We start from the raw sequence: 24,748 nt of genomic DNA on the forward strand, positions 1-24,748 counted from the left end.
ATCGTAGAAAATACATATTTGAAAATTCATTAAACACCTGAAACCTTCATAAAAAACAAGATAATAAGAGTGTGATTTGACCTTTTTATGTAAAAATGTTCAGTCAGTTTTAGCAAAAACTAAGTCGTTCTTTAAATCGTCCTAAACTTAAAATTAAATTAAAAAAGAAATAAGAATCTAAATGAAATAAATTCTTCATTTTACTGTATCATTTACTATTAATTGATTAAATATTGCAACCATTTTTGTAATATCCGTTCTTTGTTCCGTTTTCTTAAAATTTACGGCTGGTAACATTGATTTTACTTCCATTTTCTATCATTTCGCAAACTCAAAAAAACTATAGCACTGCGGTGGAAAAGAATTCCTTTTGTCGGTTAAATATTATTTCTTGTCGTTAGATCATGTGAGTGGTTCATGTTTTGCAAGTTTTACATTTATTTTTTGTAGTTTTAACCAGTGACATCAAGAAGGGCTGCAGAATAACGGTAAGTTTAACGATATTTGATGCATTTTGTTTGTATTGCAGCTAGAAAGTAACCGTTGTCGGATGTTCGTTCCGTGTATACTCGCTCCAGTTTCACATCTCAACGTAATGGGTACATCTATAAATGAACCGGCTTAAGATTCAAATTCCTTCTAGTATAGCCAGGTAGCCATTAGCAATTTGAAAAGGACGGATCGTTGAATCATCACATTTTACGTCTTTCAAATTGAGCATAACAAAACCCTTATATGTAATAAATTGTCGTTAACCGAATCCTTTGTATCTTATTTTAAACGGTTTTACTTAGACTGAACAACTGGATATTTTGGTAAAATAAAAATAAATTTGTTTAATATGTGATATCAATTATCTACGGAAATATTAAAATTTAAGTTACAAAAGAAATAGCTCATTTAGTACCCTGTAAAAGTTTTTCTTAATATTTATTTTGTATACTTATTTTCCTTAAAACTGCATTTACTGCATTAGTAACCTTGAAAAAGAAACTACCTAAAGGTCAATTGTATGCAACATATGTGCATTGAACAAATTGTACTCAGGGTTGACAAGATTCCTTTTGTGATATGTGGATGTCAAAGTCATTTTACTACATCCTGATTGAAACTTTACCTTAAATGGTTACACTTAATTTGTTGCAATACAATTTCCTTACAAATATTTGACCTCTGTTGAACTCTTTCAAGACCTTATTTTAAATGTTTATACTCTGTATTCCAATATTTAAAAAGGTTTTTTCTTTAACTTAATATATGAGACATGATTGACATATAATTAAAAATAAATACCCCTTTTACAAACATTATATTTTCCATGAATTTTTTTAATTCTTTATTGTAATATTGATTATCTGATCAGAATAGTTTCATCTATTAATAGATATCTCTTCATGGGAAAGGTTGAAATATGTTTTATGAATGAGATATAATTTGTAATAGAATTGAAGACTGAACACTGAAAATGGAGGATGAAAATGAATATAAAAAGTTACCGACGGAGGAGAAATGTGTCCACAAACTTTGGAAGGCTCGTGTTGCCGGCTATGAAGAGGCGAGCAAACTGTTTATTCAAATTGATGATGAAAAGTCACCCGAGTGGAATAAATATTTAGGACTTATCAAGAAATTTGTGACAGACAGCAATGCAGTGGCTCAGGAAAAAGGTGAGTTTCTATTCATCAACATATTTACAAACTTCTTACATTTTTATTTTAAAAAGGTAGGCAATGCATCCATAATTGCGGAAGTCTATGGGCAACAAATCTTGGTGGCCGCTGTCTCATTTGCCACCTAATAATATAAAAAACCTGTCCAGTATTTGTCATACCAGTGATTCTCTCCGAGAAAATTATGTCTGTTGTTTTGGCAGTGGGAACTAATGGTTATATCAACAATGTTCTTATTCTAGTTATTCTGATATTATCATATTTTAATTGAATATGCAACAAAGATGAAACTATAGCTTTGCATGTAGAGTTGAATTTAATGTGAATACATTTGAAATTCAAATGTCATTGGAAGATTTGAATAAACATACTTTATTTTTATGAATTTAATGAAATGAATGGACTCTCAAGTTTTTTAATTGACTTGAGTAATGAACCCAATTGAAGTAAATGTCTTAAACATGGTTAAAAGTTTATTTCATACTTAATTTATATAGCATTATAATACTAAGTTGTTCTTTAAATAAATAGATTTTTTTTATTTAAATCAGGCTTGGAGGCTGCATTGCTGTTTGTGGAAAACTGTGGACATGCAGGCAAGACAACTGGAGAAGTTATGTCTGGTATTGTCGCTAAATGCATTGCCGCACCCAAAACAAAGACTAAAGATCTTGCACTGCAGGTAGGATATTGTTTTTTACCAACATTTTTTTAAATTATCTCTACTAACTTAGTCTTTGACAAATTGACCTTTTTGTACTATTAGTTTTGAAAATCCTTGACTATTTTTTAATCATCATCATCAGCTCACTATATGTCCCCACCGAGGGGCTCGGAGCCTATCCTAAGTTAAGGGTGATAAGGCCATAGTCAACCACGCTGGCCAAGTGCGGGTTGGTTGACTTCACACATATCTTTGAATTACTTCTCAGATATGTGCAGGTTGCATCACGATGTTTTCCTTCACCGTAAGAACGTCGGATAAATGTACATATGTAAATCGGAAATCGAAAAACAAGTTGGTACATGGCAGGATTTGAACCTAGGACCTGCAGATTGCAAGTCAAGTGCTTGACCACTGAGCCACCGACGCTCCTATTTTTAAATACTTACAACAAAAGGGGCTTTATTCAGTATAAATATACAGTATGTTAGTAAGTTTCTTTGTTCTTAAATTTTTTTCAACTTACATCATATTATATTAATTTCATATATTTTCATCAGATAACACTAATGTATGTAGAAATAGAAAAACATGAGATTGTTGAAGAAGAATTATTGAAAGGAATGGAACAGAAGAATCCAAAAGTTGTTGCCGCCTGCGTATCAGCTCTGAACACAGCTCTTAAATTGTTTGGGAACAAAGTGATTGCTATAAAACCTATGGTGAAAAAGATACCAATACTCCTGGCTGATAGAGATAAAACTGTAAGGGATGAAATGAAGGCATTGGTTGTTGAAATGCATAGGTAAGTTGTTTCAAAAATTAATGTTTTAGCCCGATATATTATTTTATTAAAGTCCCACAAAAGTTTAAATAATTTATTTTATAATCTTCAGGAAATTAATTAACATATTTCTAATGACTATACATTCATTGACTATTCAAATTCAATGAAAATTTGAAATTATAACAAACATGTCTTAAAAATTGTAACTTTAAAAGATGATATTTACAGACTTCTTAAAAATAGACAATTTAAGTAATAAAATATTTTTAATTGAATTTGACAATACAGGAAATGTAATTCATACATTATGTGTGAAATTATCTCTGCAGCTTATACAGGTTGTATGTTAGATGTTGGTTCAAAAGCCTCTGGTCCTAAGAAACACCCTGTATATTTTTGAGAATATAATGTTTGTTTATCTGTTTTATATATCCCCTGATAGTAATACTGTGCCAATAATCTTTTTAATGCTAAGAAAATTCTTAATTACTAATAGATTGCATTCTAAGTGCAGTTTCCATTCCAATTCCAATAATTATGCGAACACAAGCAAAACGCAATTTCTAATTCATGTTAGTGGGTTAATAAATCTGTATAGTTCTGTACATGTTGGTCTTCAATAGTCGCAATGACAACATAGTAATTGGTAATATGTTTAAAATAATTTCCCTGACAGTGTATGTGTTTTCTACTTGTCAGTTCAGCAATGCATGATTACCTTGTCAAGAATATATTTACTTTTTTCTTTTTTTTTTTGCAACTTACATACTCGTAATTTTAGTGGAAAAGGGTTCTAAATCCATAGATTATACACTGTGTTGATTATATTAAGATGAATATTAATCCAGGTGGATAGGAGCAGCTATAGAACCTCACATCGCTAGTCTCCAAGCTGTTGTCCAGCAGGAATTGAGGGAATCCTTTGGTTCGGGAGGTGCTCAGCCAACAAGATATCTCCGCTCTCAGCAAAATAGAGTTAGGGATGTACCGTCTGCTGATGCTGCTGATGGTAAGTGCATATTTTTATATTTATTTATGTATTTTCTATAACTAGCTTATTATATTGGTTTTGCGCGTTTATTTCCTTAACTGTAAAATGTCAAAAATATTTTAAGTCTTTAGAATGATTGTTAAGAGTATACTTAAATAAATTATCAGGATGGCAGATGCCTTAGATATATTCTTTTCCTAATAATATGTGTAATGATAATAAAATACAATAATACGTAGATTTTCAAAATGCTGAAAAGCTTAATTTAAATTGATCTTTAAAAAAATTGCTTTACGTAGGCTAATAGATCTTGTTTAGTTATAAAAACTAATAATTTATTTAGGTGGGACAGACGATCAAGATGTTGAGAATGGCGGCGGTGAATCAGCGGAAATGGACCCTTACGATCTACTGGACCCAGTGGAAATACTCTCAAAATTACCAAAAGACTTCTATGATAAACTCGAGGCTAAAAAATGGCAAGAACGTAAAGAGGCACTTGATGCTTTGGAAGCATTGTTGAAGGCTGCACCGAGGTTGGAACCTGGAGATTATGCTGATTTGGTCAGAGCATTGAAAAAGGTATATGCAAATGGATTATATTATAAATAAATGTAAAATAATAGGATAACTAAATATTTAAATAAACAACATAAAGTTAATTGGTACGTCTATATTTTTTAATAAAAATAATTTAATGGAATTAGAAAACGTATTTATTTATCCATTAATTGTTAATAGAAAATCTTTGAATGATTAATTAAAAATTACTACAAAATTAATTGCAATACAGTTGAGCCATGATAAGCTAAACTCCAATATATTTCTTACTTATAGAGGTTTGTATGTAACCCGAGTTTATCTCTTATGGAGGTATATCCATTAAGACTAGACTCGCTTAACCAGGTTTGATTTTAGGGTCTTTTTTTAGTTTTACCAGTATTTTTATTAATGTTTATTTTATAATATTTTCTTTGCAGGTTATATCAAAGGATACAAATGTAATGTTAGTAGCTCTCGGAGGCAGATTAATGGGTATGGTTGCAAGTGGTCTGCGCGGCAAGTTCCAGCCGTATGCAGTCTCCTGTGTACAATCCATACTAGAGAAGTTTAAAGAGAAGAAAACTAATGTTGTGGCAGCACTCAGAGAGGCTATAGATGCTATATACCCTTGCGTAAGTACAATACAGTTTTATTGGTATAGCTGTAGCCAGCGACTCCGTCCGCGCGGCATTGAAAAAAAACTTAATAAACCTTTGTGTTCTTCGAGGCTATGTTCTACATCTCTGCCAAATTTCAGCAAGATCCATTGAGCTGTTCCGGATATACCTTGAAACAGTCATCCATCCATCCATTAAAGATTTGCTCTTATAAGATTACCTGACCATACCTTACCTAGTAGAATCGACAAAATGTTTTAAACTGACCATGTGACATTTCGAGAGTTGCTTTTTTATCAACTTTTTTCTCTTTTCCATCAGCTATTTCTCTAATCCAATGTTACTCTAATGTGGCTATATTATTAATTTTATGCGATTTCTAATATTAAGCAATATTTTTACAGACAAACTTGGAAGCGATAATGGAGGACATGATAGCTGCATTTGACAACAAGAATCCATCAATAAAAGCTGAAAGCGCTTTGTTCTTGGCGCGAGCGCTCTGTCACACACAACCGGCGGCGTTTAACAAGAAACTTATCAAGGCGTATGTTGCTGGATTACTTAAACTACTGGAAAGTGCAGGTTAGTGAAATATTAATAAACTGTTTCTCTCTTAATATTACTATTAAACCTAATATTAAGATTGATCTGATTAATTTAATTTGTATCAAAATGGATTGATCACCTTCTGACTTATAGATATGTTAAGATTTAAGCATTTTTTTTTTAATGTTCAACAAAAATGACTTAAATCAGCCAAAACTAATTAAGAACAGATTACTGTTCCTTTACAATTTTTTTGATAAATTTTATTTTTGAATTAAGAGAAATAAAAACATTGAATTTGTATTTAACATAATAATAAAAAAAGCTTATATTAGAACCCCGAAAAGTATTAAATAAATTTCAGTAGACCACCCGAGCAGCGTGAATAATAAATATTACAAAAGCAATTTACTTCAGAAATAGTCGATAAAAAGTTGAACTTGTTAGTTATATTTCTTAAAACGTCGGATAAATTTAGATCGATTGAAAAGTTTCGGTCACGCTAAACAATTAAGCTCGCAATGTCGGTCAATGTTCGATAAACTCAAAGCGAAAGTATTTAGTTTATTGTTTTTCGTGTTCATTTATGTTAGTTTCTTGCATGTTTTTTTAAATTATGTTAATAATATTTCCCCTTATTTTTAAATATGAAAATGGTATTACTGAATGAAACTGGACATTTTCGATTGTAAATAAGAATTAAGTACAATCAAGAACAATATATTAGGGTCTAGTTTCACATACTGAGGTGGAGAGCAGGACAGATAAAATCACAAATAAAGTTGACCCTTACAAGATTGAAACAAGGCTTAATTTAACTTTTCTTTTTTTAAACTCTTGCCATGTAATTTAACCGTGTTTCAATCCTTTAAAGCTCAATTTTATTTGTGATTTTATGTGTTCACTGCTGTGCACCCCCTTATGTTTTGGTCGCTATATGTTGCTTTATCCAATGTATTAAACAGTTTTTCATATACAGATCCAGCGGTACGAGACGCTGCTGCGGAGGCGCTTGGTACCGCAACGAAATTAGTAGGCGAGAAAAACATAGCACCGCACATTGGCAAACTTGATAACTTGAAGGAACAAAAGATTAAAGAATTCGCTGAAAAGGTATTTAAATTGCATTTAATGCGTTTTTAATATCTATATATGTTATCTACAATTATCACTATTATTTATATGATTATGTTTTAGCTTTATTTATGATCATGTTTGTAATTTTTGTTTAATTTCATCCATATCTTAATAACTCTGTCAGTTTATAATCTCACTGGTCATAATAAACTGACACCAAATTGAGAATTGAGCAAATTATTGACAATAGTTCTGAAATAAAAAAAAATCTGTGGCTTACATGATGCAAGGAAATTATTAATTATATATTTAGGTTAAGTATAGAATGTTATTTATTTAAGGCGGTGATACAAGTCAAGGTTGCCGCACCAAAGAAGGAGACGAAACCAAAAACCCCAGTAGCGGCAGGCAAAGGGGATTCTAAACCAACGGCCGGTTCAAGCCAGCCTAAACCGGTTAAGCGACCAACAACCGGTGCTAAGAAACCACCTGCCAGTGCTAAGAAGGCAACTAAAGCACAAGCCAGTCCGCCGAGAGAGCAGGAATTATCTGATGATGAAGTTGATTCTAGAGCGGAGAAGTTGTTTCCATCTGAAGTTCTTAGTGGTAAGTTATATTAAAGCATTTCTATACATCATTTATATATTGTATATTTTGCTTATACATGGTAAAAATTACACTTTCAAACATTATCATCATCTTTGTATACTCTTGAGCGTCGGTTGCTCAGGGGTTAAGCACTTGACTTGTTATCTGCAGGTCCTGGGTTCGAATCCCCCCATGTACCAATGCGTTTTTCAATTTTACGATTTACATTTATCCGACGTTCTTACGGTGAACGAAAACATCGTGATGCTACCTGTACTTATCTGTGAAGAAATTCTATTTTATGACTTATTAGAAGGTTTGAAAATGTTTGATGTACATATGTACAAATTGTTTCACGTAATCGTGTATTTAATACCAAATTCAATATTTTCAGGTTTAGGTGACAGTAATTGGAAGAACCGTCTCACAGCAGTTCAGAGTCTACATTCAACAATACAAGGTCTATCCTCTGATGACACATCAGCGCAAGTCCTATATAGGGTTTTGAATAAGAAACCTGGCCTCAAAGATACTAATGTACAAGTCCTGAAAGCTCGACTGGAAGCCTGCAAATATATTACGGAGAATTTTCCCATTTCCACGTAAGTTTATTTTCAATATATGTAAATGAAAATTCTTCTTCTTCTTCTTCTTCTTCTTCTTCTTCTTCTTCTTCTTCTTCTTCTTCTTCTTCTTCTTCTTCTTCTTCTTCTTCTTCTTCTTCTTCTTCTTCTTCTTCTTCTTTTCTTCTTCTTCTTCTTCTTCTTCTTCTTCTTTCTTATATTTGTGTTAATTATTTATGTCCAATATTGTAAAAGCAATACTTAACAGTTTCATTGAATCCTAGGCGTGATAATTTACGCTAGTAGTAACAATAACATTTTACTCTCTACTATGAATGTTATGCACTGTAGACACAGTACTAGTTGGTTGGAATACCAAAAGGTTAAACTGATGTTACTGGAAGCGATAGCATTTTATTCCACAATCGTTTTTTATTCAACTTATAATAATCCAAATGGAATGCCATTTAAAAGTAAAATTATATGTCAACAAGATCTCTTTGATTTTAAACACACTTTTAGGCGGTGTGCTAAAGTCGTTTTAATAAGGCGATAGTGCGATTTCGGTTCAATATTTCATAAAAAGGTGTTTCTACTCCCTAAATTGAGTTTAAAGTCGTTAAAACTTAATTCAAGTTGACTTACCATTTTTTTCGGGTTATTGATAACAAAATCCAGCTTCAACATACTATGTTGAAATCCAACTGACCAATGTATTATTCAAGTAGCATTCGTTGCGCTATATTTCTTCTTCTTCCCGTAATACTTATTCGAAGAAGATTATTAGAAGGTTATTAAAACGAAAAGGAATTGTAACTTACATGGGTGTTGGTGTTATAACTTGCTCCCTTTAAAGAAAAAATAAATTGAATAGATATTGGTTATTTTACACAGATAATTAGACGTTTGAACATACTAAATAAACAAAATTTGTCTTTATCATCAGGACAGCAGCCAATTTCGTGTTACAAGATGTTGTGGTAAAACTAGGAGAAAGTTCCTGCCTGTCAATATCTGCAGATTGTCTCACTTCGCTGGCCGATGGTTGTGGATTGGAACATGTTCTTAATGAAGGTCTAACATACGCTATGGACTCACAGAAGAACCCTAAAGTACAGTCTGAGATGTTTAACTGGATGTCTGGTGCGATTAAAGAGTTTGGCTTTACGTAAGTATTGATTATTTATTTTAAATTTTTATTAATTTAATAATTAACTACTAGCAACAACAACTTAACTTGAGTCCATATCTAGAAGAGTAGGCAGAGACCTCTCACTTCTTCTACATACATACGTCGATCTGAACGTTAAACAATGAATAGTAAAGTATTTTGTCATAAAAATGTCTTTATGGTCCTTCAAGTCGGATATTTACAAATTAATCTTTTTGTATGTATTGTTACAGTATGAATGTAAAATCTATAGTAGCACATTCTAAGAAAGCTTTATCAGCTACAAATCCGAATGTAAGAACATCGACAGTCAACTTCCTTGGTATACTATCTCTGTACGTGGGACCATCTCTTATCAACCATTTTGATAGTGAAAAAGCAGCGACAAAGCAACTGATAAGTCTCGAATTAGATAAATATGCGAATAGTTCACCGCCGGCACCTAGTCGACAGATTGGAACAGTTAGTAAGGTATGTTATAGGTATCATTTTATGCTGTAGTAATATTGAAACTACGTCTTTTACCATACATTGTAGTAACAAACTTATAAGTAATTTTAGGAAAAAAAATAACTGAATACAAAGTTCCGTAAATTATTATTTATTTGACATTGTGGTAAGAACTAAGAGTTAAGTGTCCACTAATGAAGTAGCTTCCAATAGATTTAGTATAATACAATTTTACTAAGTAAATGTTTACCATAAAACGTCTATGAGTATGGAAGTTAGTTATTAATAGTTGAATTCAAATGATAAGATAAATTATATTAATACTGGATGAAAATATCATTAATTAATCTATGGATTTATTTTGTAAAGTTTTATTGTTTCAATTAATGATACAAACATGAATGTTTTTAATAAGTCTATGATAGGACTACTTTTATTTCTCATTTCAATGGTATTTGTTTATGTGTAAAATTTGTTGCAGTCCGCAAGCAAAGGTTCGGTTGGTGATGAAATAGAGGAAGGTTTCGAAGACGCGGTGGATGAGGAGCCTGTCGTTGTGGAGGACGCGAGAGCTCGCACTGACATCGCGCCTTTGATCACTGATGCCTTGGTCGCTGAGATTAATGATAAGAATTGGAAGGTTTGTACATGTGTATTAAAAAAAATTGACCATCTCTGATGTAAAAACTATTTGAAAAAGTTCTTGTCAAGTAAAAAAAAAACACTTTGAAAATTCTAAAATGAAATTATTAAGTAAGAAAGTAAATATTTTGCAGATTCTTTCTTTAGAATTACAATTAAATTCAACGTAAAATGTAATTTAATTTAAATAAATATTTCAGGTACGAAACGAAGCTCTTGACAAATTAAAGGCTATAATCACAAACTCATCGCCTATAAAGCCATCTCTTGGAGAATTACCCCCAGCACTGGTGGCCAGACTCCTGGACTCTAATTCTAAACTAGCTCAAAGCGCGTTACATATCTGCGAAGCGCTCGCCACTGCGCTTGGACCAAAATCTAAACAACATGTGCGGACATTCTTCCCGCCTTTCTTCCAAGGTAAGCATAATGAATAAGTTTCATTATTTTGTGATTTCAACTGCCAAAACAGTCGTTCAGAAACATTGTTATCGCAGATTTTGATGAGAACATGTCAGAAACGACAGTTCCGATTACGGATTATCCAAAACTGTACTTGTATGCAATTGCGAGAATGAATAAACGTTAAATAATTAATACGCAGAAGTAGTACATAAAACAGTTTTTAATTACAAGTTAAAAAATATATGAAATTTATATTATGTTTTAGGAAGTTATAAAAATATATGCCTGCTGTAATATTAATATGATATATATTCTAGCATTCGGTGATAGTAAGCAATGGATCCGTACATCAGCTGTATCGTGTGTGGAGACGTGGTGCAAAGAAGCGGGGCCGCATTCACCTTTCGAAGGGGAGATGGTGTTTGACGCCCTCAAATCCGGCTCTCCTGTGCTACGAGCCACATTGTTACAGTGGCTAGCCGATCATCTGCCCAATGGTAATACTTTGCGTTTACATTGTCTAAACATTCACATAATAGATTATTGTTTTTCACTTCATGTAAAAACTAAGTCATTCTTCTTGGCAGTTTTAGGTTTTGTATAACACAACATTTTACTTGTCTCTTCCTTAAATTTGCTTGGCAAATGGGTACAGATACATACAGACATTAATTTAATTGTTTTTCACAGTTCCATTAAAATCATTCCCCCGTGAGGAGCTATCTGTGTGCGTGCCTGTGCTGTTCTCGTGCGTGGAGGACCGCGCGGCCGACGTACGCAAAGCTGCTGCTGATTGCGTGCTGCCCATCATGTTGCATCTCGGCTACGAGCATATGCACAAACACCTCGACAAACTCAAGGTACCTAACTAAGATGTTAACATAAGCCGGTGACGTCATTTCGTACGAAGTGCATATATGTGTGATGGAACAATATGCAAGTCCTGTTTCTTTATATTATTTATTACATTTGAAGTCACTAATATAAATTTTCATATATTAGTAGAACTTCAACGATAACTATTTTTTTAAGTAATAGTAACAAGATTATTAATGTACTAGAGTTCTAGTAGTCGTAATAATAAATTAAATAATCTGCCATCATACCAGCCAGTATTAAAATTTCTGTAGCACTATGCAGTAAATAAAAAGAAATATAATTAACTTTTTTTTACCAGCCGGGGTCAAAAACAGTGGTACTAGCCGTGCTTGACAAGGCGCGGCCAAACCTGCCTGTACAACCACTACCGACTAAAAGCAAGAAAGATGAACCGCGCGGAGTCAAATCAGCAGGTGCTCAGAAAAAAGATGCCGAGAAGAAAACTACACAGCCCGCTAAAGGAAAGGTAAAAATTGATAAAAATTTAAATAATTGTTAAACTTAAATTAAGTATGACATTCATAAAGTTACAACTTTTTCTACAGAAATGTAATAGTTGAAAGTGAAAAGATTTTTTATATTTGTATGTATCGAATAAACTCAAAAACTACTGGACACATTTTCAAAAATTAATTCTTTTAATTAATAACATAGGATAGTTTAATAGATTTAACCAAGAATTATTAATATGAAAAATACTATTTTTTGTTAAGGGCGTCGCTAAGCCTTCATCGGCGTCTAGTCGCGGTAAAAAGGAGGACGATGACTGCACTCCATTGTTACCTAACAACAACGCCAAAAATCAGAGGATTATTGACGATCAAAAGTTAAAAGGTACATAACTGTTTTTATTTTAATTTTCTTCTGTTTATTTAATTACTTTTTTATTCTATTTTTCTTTATATTGTCAATTATTATATTTATTTCTAAACTACTATTAATATAGCGTTTTCTTGATGAAATTGTTTGTTTCAGTATTAAAATGGAACTTTACGACACCTCGCGAGGAGTTCTTCGATCTTTTGAAGGAGCAGATGACGAGCGCCGGATTGAATAAGCAACTTATTGCTAACATGTTCCATAGTGATTTTAGGTAAATATTAGATATTTTAATCATTATTTTCTTGAAAAATTAAAACCTATCGAATATTATTTTATTATTATTATACCCTGATTCAAACATAAAATTTATGTTATAGTTATTTTTTTCGCTCAAATAATTTATATTTTTTTATAGATACCATTTAAAAGCAATTGAAGCTCTATCGGATGATTTACAAGAGAACGGGTCAGCGTTAATGGCTAATCTAGATTTAGTGCTCAAATGGCTGACACTAAGGTTCTTTGACACCAATCCATCTGTCATATTGAAGGGTTTGGAGTACCTTTCTCTGGTGTTCCAGTTTTTAATGGATAGTGATTATACTATGGCAGAATATGAGGCTAATTGCTTTATACCTTACCTCGTGTTAAAGGTTTGTGACTGTATTTAGTATTTTTTTATTTTATTTTGTACTGTTGATATTCTGCAATACCCTTTTTATGATAACTGTCAAAATTTTTCATAAGAATGTTGTATGAATTTTATGACAAAAATGTATGTCGTATCGCTATCCGTTTAATTTAAATTTACGACATTATTTTGAAAAGTTTTAATTTAATATTAATTATCAATCTCAATATCCACCTTGTGAACTTAGTGGCATTTTTTTGGCTTAGTTTCATGTTTTATATTAGATATTGTTTTTAGGTGGGAGATCCAAAAGATACAGTACGTAATGGCGTAAAGGCTCTCTTCAAACAGATATGTGTTGTATACTCCGTCACTAAGCTGTTTGGATATCTCATGGAAGGACTTAAATCTAAAAACGCAAGGCAACGAGCTGGTAAGTAATCTTCTTAATTTATTGAGATATAGAATTTGACGTTTTTTTAGAATGCTAACGAAATAGAACGACGTAGTGAACACAAAATTTATCATCTTTGCCTACTCCATTCATGAGGTTTGGACGATTAAAGAAAATTTTAAATTAGACGATTATTTCTTTTTTATAAAAAAAAACACGTTAGTTGAGAACAGTAACAAATCAAAAATATAGTTTTTAACACGTGTCTCGCCCATTGCCGCTATATATTTCTTGTACATTACAATAGTAATAAATATTACTATTATCTTTTCTCCTTAAAATTAAGGAGAAAAGATTTGATTTGATAAAAGGCTCCAAAACTACTGAACCGATTTCACTATCAACTGCTATATTTTTTTTCTAATAATTCCAGAATGTTTGGAGTGCATCGGTCACCTACTGGAGACGTATGGATCCACGGTGATGTCAGGTGGTGGTGGGGGCGCGGCTCTACGTGAACTGGCGAGACATATCGGAGACAGAGATAATGCTGTGCGCTCTGCTGCACTCAACTGTGTCGCTAATGCATACTTCCTAGAAGGAGAGAAGGTCTACAAGATGATTGGACAGGTAAATTTGCCATGAAGAATTATCTAGTCTATGGTAACTTAAAGGGGGATATAAAAAAAAAATTGGACATTTTTGGTCTACATGATGCTATTCCGCAAGCCAAATAAAAACACTTTTCTAAATAAATCAAGAGATTAAGGTATATAAGTTTAATAATATCACGGCTCTGAGGCTTGATTTGCCTAATTAAGTGAACCGTTTATTGCGACTGTGATTTTTAATGTTTTTGGGGTATTTCTATACAATCGTTTTACCAATGTTACTTCTTACTAATATTATAAATGCGAAGGTTTAGATGGATGGATGATTGTTTGAAGATGTCCAAAACGGCTCATATCTGAAATGTGAAATATGCCATACATGTAGAACATTGCCTGGAAGAACACTTAGGTTACTTATCAAGTTGTTTTTTTTTAATTTCGCGCGAACAAAGTCACTGGCACCAGTTTGTATAAAACTTAATATTTAACATACTAGTATGAAATATTAAACTAGAGTCTAATTGGTTTAAAACCTGTTCATCTTTTCATAAAAACTTTAATTATTCGCTGTATACTCATTATCACATCACGTTGTAGAGATTGTCACGTGACCTCACGGTGAGTTAATCACAGCTCAGTGAATAATTAGATTATATACGTTAGTATCGCTAATGTTCTTATTCAAAAATAGTAGCTTTAACCTGAAGCCTTAGCTATGCTCAGACTGACGCGAGTTCAGTCAAGGACGGTATTAAACTTGTCTAGTACTTTTTTATCTTAATATTTTATGTATAAAGAACTTTGTAAACAAAGGAGGAGGTGGAGGATTTATCCTTCAAGAAAGTAAAGTATTAATCGTTTATTAGCTTTTATTAGTGTCGCTTAGCGAAGATTTCCTCTACTCAAAATACACTTAAAAATCATGGCAAAATAATCCGACCTTGGCTTTTATCTTATATGTTTTGCTGCTAATATAAACAAAAGCTATTTATTTTTTCAACATTAAATTCGGACACAAACATCTTTGTTTACATATTAATCAAATATTTACGTTTACACTAATGAAAACAGTGTGACGTCATTCTATATTGATAACTGCAGTTGCTCGGGCGCATTCATAAATACCCAATGTGTATTTTATATGTCAAAATACATTTAACTCGCGTTTTTCTACCTCTTTTTATTTTTTCTCTAAAGTCTATCAACATCATTTGTGTTTACTTATTTACCGATTTTTTATTAATGTGTTCAAACCAAAATTTATTTCAATGTATATACTAAATTCTCTATCAAAATATTACATAATCTATGTCATATTTAAATATATTATGTACAAACATTATTCATGTCTATCTTATCTAAATATTTATAGAATTATAATATACAATGTCACTTTAAATCCTTGGGTTTATCACTACATTGATCCTTATGTTTTTAATATAATTATACATTATCAACAGATAGTAGACATTATCTTGAGTATTCTGACATAAACTTGTTATATACAATAGTATTTCGTTTTAAATTTATATATAAATAAGAAAAATGAGTGAATTTTATCATAATTAGTGAAAAAAAAATATTATTAAGAAAATGTCAAAAATTCCAGTACGAATGCCATTTGAATTGCAGATATCGGATAAAGATCTCTCTCTGCTAGAAGAGAGGATAAAAAGAGCGAGCAAGAGTAAGAGTGCGGAAGCGAGAAGGTCAATGGTCGTGCCGTTGTCTGCCAGCGGGAAACCAATGCAGCCCATGCCTGAGGTAAGTGAATACAGTCAAACCTGGATAAGCGTGAATCTAAGGGACAAACAAGAGTCCAATAAACCTAGATATTTTTCTTCCTTATTAACCTTTCTCTGTGACACGTGCCTCGCTTATGAAAGTCGTCTGTCGGGACCAGACAATAATTCATTTATAGAGGTTTCTCGCTTATCCGAGTTTGACTGTATTTGTATAAAGAGAAATGCTATACGATATCGTATCGCTAGTTCTTTGAATTAAATTGTAGCTATTACTATATATCATTATTTCAATGTTTTTGTGAAAATATTCTTTAAAAAATCTTGTGTTAGAATATGGAGTGAAAAAAGTTTTTATAGTATTTCGATGGTTAAAGCATAATCTTAAGATTAGGGCAAGGTTTATTTGACTTTCTGTTAACGAAATGATTAAATATTTGTCCAGGAGGAACCTCCAAGACGAGTAATCTCGGTGGACACAGTGCCAGCGGCGGAAAGTGAAGAGGATGAAGAGGAGGAACAGCCACCGCCCCCTGTCACACAACCGTAAATATATACTTTTTTTTATAATCTATGACAAAATATCATTCCTAATAATAGTAAAATTTGTTTATAACAGCTTCAAACAGATGTTCAAATGGGGAATATTAACTTACTTCTTACTATCTTACTTAATATTATAAATGTGAATATTTGGATGTATGGACGGTTGTATAGATGAAGGGATGTTGGTTAGAAGGCATCTCCAGAACGGTTAAAGGAATTTCGAGATGTACAAATTATTCTGGTTAGTTAGGTTACAGGTTAAGTTTTGTTTTAATTCCGCGCGGGTGACAGCTAGTGCTTCATAGCTTTTTAATTTATGTAAAAAGAGATTAATCTGTTATTAATTAGATTTTACCTTTTCACTGCCACAGTGTAGCGCTAACCCCGCGTGTGATACCGGGCCCGTTCGGTCTAGACCCGGAGTTAATCGCGAAATTGGACGCATCTGTACCTACGCCGAGAAAAGTGGATATTCCACAAGTCGACCTCAAGTTCTTGGATGAACCAGTACCCGTGCCACCGTATCTGCAGCGTAGCAGGTATGTTTATAAAGTTTAATAGTTTAACTGCTACACTTTACTAAGGAAGACCCATAAAGACTCTGAGTAGAAGCGAGCTAAATTTTACTAATATTATAAACGCGAATGTTTAGATGGAAGGATGTTTGTTTGAAGGTATCTCTAGAACGGCTGAACGCAAATTCCTAGGTGCTTGAGATTAATTAACATTAGACATTTTTCTTATAAAAAAAATATTGATTTCATGTCTTAGTTCAAAAAAAATATTTGAATGCAATGATTAATAAACATTTAATAAGATTGTATTGTCTGTATGTACGTATTTTAAATTGTTTTCCGTCTGCCCAGCATGGTACCGATGTGCCCACCACAACACATGCCGTCTTACCCCCTAGCGGCGCACGCGCAGCCCGCACAGCCTGCGCAGCACACCACACACGCAGCACCCCTAGTTGACGACTCCCAGATAGCTGATATCATACATTCTATTGCCAGTCCTGATCTCAATGTAAGTTATAATATTGACACTGAATTTAACAATTATAATAAAATAAGGTTGAAATACAACACCCTGTAAATTTGTGTACTTGATGTATTGAAATATATGCGTACAGGTTGTTTAAATTTAAAATTTTTAATGTTATGCAAATAATCTCAAGTAGGCGAAAATCGGACTAGATCTAGTAGAACGTTATATCGAGAGTCTTATAATGTAGTTAATGGTAGTAATATGGTTTGTGGCCTAAATGACAATGAGTACCGCAAAGCCAATTTCGGAGCGTTGGAACAAAATCCAATGTGATTTATCACGTTTTGAAATTTTCAAAAATATGTTTTACAAAATTACACTAACGTACAAAAAACGACTTGTAATTCATCGTTTTTGTTATGACGGTCCACAATTAGACATTATTTTCAAATTATACTAGCAATTTATTGAACTGGTAACAATCAAAAGTGACTCTGATTGTGAATCATGTTAATGTTTTTAAAATTCCCCACCAGGCGGCGTTCCGAGCGGTATCACTTATATCAGGCACGGTGATGTCCGGTCGTGGGGCGGCGCTAGCTGCGTATGAGTCGGTGCTGCTGACAGCGATTGCGACACAACTGCGCCGCGTGCGCACTTCCCCCACACCTCCAGATCCACAGACCACACTCGCTGCCTACAAATGTCTTACTGGCGCACTTAATACGGTTAGTAATAACTACTGAATCTGTTAACAGTAAATATGAAATCAGAACACCTAGACAAAGTGTTTAAAGGAGTTCAAAATTGTATAGAACTGACAATAATTTCCATCTGATCCTCCTGTACTCTAGAAATTTTTAGTCACCCGATAGTTTGATCGTGCGCTTAATCAGTATGAGCAAGTAATAGGTGTAATGTGTGCACCTCCTTACATGGTCATACGAATTAAGCGCACGATCAAACTGTCGGGCGACTACAAGTCTTGTGTGCGGTGGCTCTAATTGAAAACGTCAAATGATTGTCACTGTGTGTCAGTTTCATACATTTTTAATCAGCGTTATGCAATCGCTTCGGAGTGAATGCAAAGTGCAAAAAAAATCAAAATAAGATTTACTTAAGTATTTAATGATATAGATGTATGTAAACAAACAACAATAATGGAAGGATTGCATAATTTATTCCATTAGTTCATTAGAATGACTTATGTACTTACTGCACAATAATTCTGTTAACCATATAGGCTTATGTAATCATTTTTTTTCACTTAATCTCAAACTATAATCTACTTGTTGTGTCACAGTATAATGCTAATTAACTGTTCTTAAGAGAATATTTAATTATACTGAGACTGGTATTAGAAATCTGTTTAAACTCTTGTACTTTAGCTACCCTACCTTGCGTAAAGACTAAAAATTTAATGCTGTTATTTACTTTTAGTTATAACTGTTCAGTCGAATTGTACAGTTTAATTTTAAAAAATCAACTGAAGGTTGGTCAAGGCCTTTATCGAGTGCTTCTCCTTGGGCCGATCGGTCTGATGGAAAAGAATTTCATACTGTGCCGATTGCATCCATCAAATCAGTTGGGTTAATGGAATCTTTTTTTTTTTATTCTATGGACTCACTCTGTCCAATGGGAATTGTCAAATCCTGTTGGACCGATTGGCTATACGCATTGATAAGTTCTTTGAATTTTACGTTAATTTTGTTATACAACATGTTTATTAATTTTCCTTATAGTTCTATGATGCTGTGGACTGCGGTGGTAACGCCAACGAAGAAGCACTCTGCGAGGTGCTGAAGGAACTTCTCCGTGCGCTAGGTGGCGCTGCGGGCGATGCGGAGCGATACGTACGCATCCTGAACAACGCTTGCGTCAGCGTTCTGGAACATTCACCTAGAACGCCGTTGCTATGGTAACTAGACTAACTTTTATTAGGATTTTTTTGTCGGTCCTTCTTTTGGTCCTTTGAATCGGACATTTAAAAAAAGACACTCAACAGTTATGCATAAAATTAAATTATTTAAAATGTATATATAATGCAATTAATATAAAAGAACTCATTATTTTTTATTTTTCAGTGCAATAGTATCACTCCTACACGAATCTATCGGCGTATCGGATCCGGCATTTCCTCGTTACCAAGATTTATTACTGAAGTGCTTCTGGAAGACTCTAAAAATGATAGCCACGTGGGATGTCAACTCTATAGACTATGACGCGGTGTTGTATAAGATACATCTCTTCTATAAAGCATATCCTAATAACTATTGGAAGAAGAACACTGATATCAGTGATACACCATACAGGTAATTATTGTTAACATAATAATTAACAAAAAAATCTATATATCATACTAAATATATATCTAACCTTTACGGGATATGATACGGAATAAGAGTCAAATTCACGCCAATCGCCGAAATTCAGCCTTTTGGGCTACATATCATAGATGCGAAATACTTTGATATTTTCAAAAAAAAAATTACAATACAGTCAATGGGATAAAAAAAAGAATTTGTGATATGAGAATATGAAGGTATCGATTTTCATTTATATACATTCTAAAATTTACTTTTTTATATTATATTGTTTTTAGAACTGTAAAGACACTTGTACATACGCTGGTGAAAATGAAGAGCTGGGCAATAATTAACCACCTCAAGCAAATACCTGATGTCAACGAATCCGACCTCTTGCCGTATCTGTTCAAAGTATTAAAGGTAAGGTAATTTTACTTATACTATAAATCTGCAGAACTGCATGGATTTCGCTGAAATTTGGCATAGTTGTAGAACATAATCTTCAAGAACACATAGGCTTCTAATAAAGTTTTTTAATTCCGCGCGGACGGAGTCGCGGGCGACTAAGAATTGATAAATATTCGGTACACGATTTAATATTTGGAAACCTCACATAAGAACGAACTTAGATTTAGTGATTGCTACTGTTTAATAATCATATCAAAGAAACTATTATAAATAAATTTCGAAAATCTCCACAGCAATTGAAACAGGATGATAAGAAAGAGAATGTCGTTGAATCTTTGAACGGAGGTAATGTGCCCATCGGAGTGGGCAACGTTGGGAACGTGGGCAATGTTGGGGGCGTGGGCAACGTGGGTGGAGTGGGCAACGTGAGTTCCAACACAGCGCTGCACGCAGGCAGGCTACCGAGAGCATTGCACGAGGAACTGGCGTTGATATTGAATAGAATTAGTACGACTGAGCACAAGAGAGAAGCTTTATCACAGTTGTATGATCTCAGAGTGAGTGTACTTTTGTTGTATAGAATAAAAACTAACTTAGTATAGGTAATAGAGCTGCATAGAACTCCATTTTACCAGAAGACAAGTAAATTAACTACTATACTAGACTAAATTAGACTAACTGCAGAGTATGTAAATTGATAACGATTTTTAATGAAGTTCGTAGATTATTAGTAGGTCAAAATGGAAATAGACTACTTTAACTTTTAATATTCTTGCTACATACATATGTTCTAAAATATGAACTTTACAGGAGCGACACCCTGAAGTGGACATTTGGACGTTTATGAAAGGTTCGTCGTTCTACTTCCGGAACTACGTGGAGCGAGGTTTAAAGGAGGTGGCGGAGATGCGCAAGGCGGCCACAATGCCCATGTACAAACATGACTACAAAACTGATAATATGGGTACGTAAATTAAAATATAACTGTGGTCCAACTGCAGTACTAAAGTTCTTTACAAATATTTTGACGGTTCGTGATCGTCGGCGCGGTGCGCCACACCTAACATTGTGTTCAGCGACCAGTAAGGAATTAAGAGCCACCAAGATATTTGAAATCGACTATACTTGGTGAACACATAGGGACATCCTATCACAGACCGGGAGCATATTTTAATCGCAAATAAAATTGAGCTTTATAATTTTGAAACAAGGTTTAAATTTACTAAGCAATTCTTTAATATGCTTGTTCTTGATGAAACTTAGTAACCGACTATTATCTTTATTGAAAATTTCCATACTTACCCAAGACATAATCATTGGATTATAAAATAATTGTATTAAAGTGAAAGTTCATATATTTTATTGTTTCAGATATCAATACAGAAACCGATGAAAAGTCACATGTCGTATTTCTGGAGCGATTGCGAGCATTACAGGTAAAATTATATTTAAATCTTTTCTATTTTCTTTTTTGGAATTTGCGTTTTTTGTGACCAATATGTCGTTTTATCCGATGTTGTATTAACCGATTTCTACTGAATTGTTTCTAGGCAAAGGCTGGTTTAAAGATCGATTCAAGTCCTACATCTCAGCCGCGCACGCCGGTGGGCGACAACCGCGTCCTCACAGACTCGCTGGGTGACGGCAACCTGCCGCGTACACACAGCATCGACCCTCAGCTAGAGGTATGCTAACATATACGTTACTAAACACACAGTATAAATAAAGTGTATAGTTAAGGATTTTTATTGCCTATCCATGTCGGTGAAATTTCATTTGACGGTCACACTAATTAGTTATAACTTCTTATTAGATTGGAGCTTTAATGGTAAAAGTGTGTTGCAAGATAATTTGCTGCCGCCCGAGTGGAATTAAAAAAAAATCTTAATTAGTTACCTAGTTGTTCATCCAGACTATGCTCTACATCTATGCCACATTTTAGCGAGATACAAGCAACCATTCTAACGATAACTTCTAACAAGCATCCATCCAAACATTCGCATTTATAATATTAGTAAGATTACTTTTCACCTTAACCATATATGTCTAATGTTTTAGTTACACACGGCGCAGTCATTTTCACAAAGAAACGAAGCAGACATGGACGCGCTGCGGCTCAAGCTGCAGCAGATCAAGAGCTCCTCCAAGAAATAGGCCCCGTCTTGCGTACCCGATTGTAGTCCTTATGTTATAGTAGATAGGTGTTACCGCAACTTGTTACTACGTCTTAGAGCTTCACTCGAGGAATAAAGCAATCTCATCACTGACCTTTATATTGTACTGAACAGGCTATAAGTCGTGGTATTTTGTGTCTAGTTGATTATTGCCATTTTGTCGCTGACTAGCGGTTCAAAGGGGAGTTTGAAATTTGAACAGCAAACAGTAACTACTAACTAAACTAAAACGAAGCAAAAACATTTTCAAGGATCAACCTGTCCATATGTCAATGGAGGTCAGTGAACTTCTTTACCGGTGCGCTTCACCATTAAGTTAGTTCCTACGGCAGTTTTAGTGTTAATCACATGAAGTTTGAATGGCCTATATTGCGGCTCGATACGTCCACAGCCCCCCTTACCACGAAACGTGTTGAACATGACAATACGAGAAACAGTATCGCAATAATCAGGGTATAAGACGCTTTTAAAATTAAATCGTGAATGTCGTGGTACGGGGGTATTGAAAACGTCTTATTATGATTGATAGTTTGGAAATCGTTACGGTTTCTTGCCTTTTGGTCGAGATGGATTTGTCTACTGTGATAAAAGTTGCAGTAGATAAGTTTTCATTCCTTGTAGATAATTTTCTTGATTATGAAATTTAAAGCACTCGAATGCACATTGTGTAGAAATACGTAGTCCTTAAAAATGTATGCCCCAATGAGATATTTTTTATTCCACTATTTCGACTCTATATTAAAATTACAGCTTGGAAAAATACTACGCTACTAAAATAGATTCAATACAAAAAGTCAGTGATTTAAAATAACGAAAAAAAAAATAGTTTCAATAATCTATATTTAATATGAATATTTTTAAAATGAGCGATCAATGTAGCCTTCTTGAATAGAAAACTACAATTGATAAGTACATTTGCGTATAGAATTATTTCTATGTTGCCTGTAATTTTCTGTTTAAATTGAATCGGACTGATCGCGACTTGACATTTATTTATTTTATTTAATTTAACAGTTGGCAATCGTCATCTAGTAGGTTTTTAGTAAAACTTGATGCTTAGATGAGGCCAATTTTAGAATATAATTTTCTATACTTCCTATGAACCGAACTAATAAAATTGTAACCCAAACATTCCCACAGTATTGGTTTTTAATGTATAATTTTTTTTTAAATGTCACTTTCATCTTTCACTCTCGTTATAACTAAGTACTCTAGTGAATTGTTTCATTTTCTCATTTTTTTGTCAATTTATACACATTTTGAAACAATGCATACAAGTTTTTTTTTATAAGTGTTGACTGATTTTTTTGTGCTCTCAAATTCAGGCAGATTCAAACATATTCACAATTGTAATGTTTAAATACAAAATGAAAGAGGTTTTTATGTTTTGACCTATTGAATATGTTTGTAATCATAGAGTTTCACTCTTGAAATATTTGTACAAAAACATATTTGATAAATCTTTCAAAACAAATATCTTTTAATTGAAACAACAATATGTTTTTATGCGAGTTTTTTAGCAGTGGAAACTCACTAGCCTGTGTATAAATGTCGTTATTTCGTATTCGTCTTTAATTTTCTTGTAAATGTGTTGTGGTTTCTTTTAATTCGGTTCTGTGTTGACGATATTTTTATTAAAATCGACATGGATTAAAATTCTTGATATACCGAATTCGAGCGATTTGTTAATACGATTTGTTGACTGATGAACTTTTGTTACAAGTTTGTTCTGAATGTTAAATTTGATATTTTTGAAAATATTCAATACAATTCAACATATGTCGATGTAATTTTGTTAATTTGGTAACATTGAGCACTCATTAGTGAAATATGATTATGTTCTAATTTTAAAATAACATTGAATAATGAAAAAAATTCAATAAGAAAAACTACGGCTCCTTATTTCTCTGAAGTTAGTCAAACGTTGTAGACATATATCTGTCTCTGTCCCACCTGTGTCGCTTCCATATGTTTGTCTCGTTCATTGTTAGATGTTTTCTGAGGCTAACTTCATAGACAAAAGACCCGTGGTGTAGTAAAGCATAGATTTTTAATATTTGTATTAATTTTACAGCGATCGAAAGAACCGGACTATATTTTTGGAATGTCGATTGTATTGAGGAAAGGTTGATTTTAAATGTTTGTGATTGTTTCAATTTTATGTATGTTTGCTTTTTTTAATATTGAATAATAATAACGAGCATTTATTTATTCTATGTAAAAAATAATGTACCAAATCATGATATATTAATAAAGTTCATAAACAATTTTTTTTGTAGCTTTTATGGTTACATCCTGAACAAAAAAAACAAACAATTGTACTTATCGAAATTATTATAATTAAAGCTTTTGAACATCCTACAACTAGGTGCCTAGAATTATTGCTGGTACTTACAGTAAAAATAATGCTTAAAATTAATTAACGCACTATTTCTTTATTGATTTCCTAAAATGAAGTGCTAAAAACAGCAATATTAGTCAAAATATTTAAAAAGAATATCCCAACTTTTACTGTAAATAAAATGGTTTTT

The 24,748-nt window shown here is 33.1% G+C and overlaps 1 protein-coding gene across 1 annotated transcript; it reads left to right on the forward strand.

Moving 5' to 3' along the window:
* The first annotated feature begins 307 nt into the window (after positions 1 to 307).
* Positions 308 to 23,040, forward strand: msps (msps cytoskeleton-associated protein 5). The gene is made up of 36 exons (XM_013316110.1): positions 308 to 488; positions 1,444 to 1,667; positions 2,222 to 2,352; positions 2,895 to 3,139; positions 3,970 to 4,130; positions 4,456 to 4,694; positions 5,093 to 5,287; positions 5,677 to 5,857; positions 6,801 to 6,934; positions 7,240 to 7,504; positions 7,881 to 8,088; positions 8,996 to 9,217; positions 9,454 to 9,691; positions 10,152 to 10,310; positions 10,513 to 10,732; positions 11,035 to 11,214; positions 11,408 to 11,577; positions 11,895 to 12,062; positions 12,310 to 12,430; positions 12,572 to 12,689; positions 12,834 to 13,071; positions 13,347 to 13,482; positions 13,877 to 14,073; positions 15,687 to 15,818; positions 16,242 to 16,342; positions 16,714 to 16,881; positions 17,209 to 17,368; positions 17,866 to 18,057; positions 19,072 to 19,247; positions 19,414 to 19,641; positions 19,932 to 20,055; positions 20,337 to 20,600; positions 20,854 to 21,007; positions 21,415 to 21,479; positions 21,594 to 21,728; positions 22,102 to 23,040. The coding sequence occupies exons 2-36, from the start codon at positions 1,466 to 1,468 to the stop codon at positions 22,195 to 22,197; spliced, it is 6,123 nt and encodes a 2,040-aa protein (XP_013171564.1). The 5' UTR covers positions 308 to 488; positions 1,444 to 1,465; the 3' UTR covers positions 22,198 to 23,040.
* The last annotated feature ends 1,708 nt before the right edge of the window (positions 23,041 to 24,748 follow it).

This window comes from Papilio xuthus, unplaced genomic scaffold (assembly GCF_000836235.2).
Source record: "Papilio xuthus unplaced genomic scaffold, Pxut_1.1 DF826949.1, whole genome shotgun sequence".
Lineage (NCBI taxonomy): Eukaryota > Metazoa > Arthropoda > Insecta > Lepidoptera > Papilionidae > Papilio > Papilio xuthus.

What these genes read in the sequence shown, in the direction of transcription:
- msps (XM_013316110.1), top strand. Translation starts at nt 1,466, where the DNA reads ATGGAGGATGAAAATGAATATAAAAAGTTACCGACGGAGGAGAAATGT. An exon ending in AGATTGGAACAGTTAGTAAG is followed by an intron (nt 9,692 to 10,151) that starts GTATGTTATAGG and finishes AATTTGTTGCAG; the next exon opens with TCCGCAAGCAAAGGTTCGGT. An exon ending in ATCAGTGATACACCATACAG is followed by an intron (nt 19,642 to 19,931) that starts GTAATTATTGTT and finishes TATTGTTTTTAG; the next exon opens with AACTGTAAAGACACTTGTAC.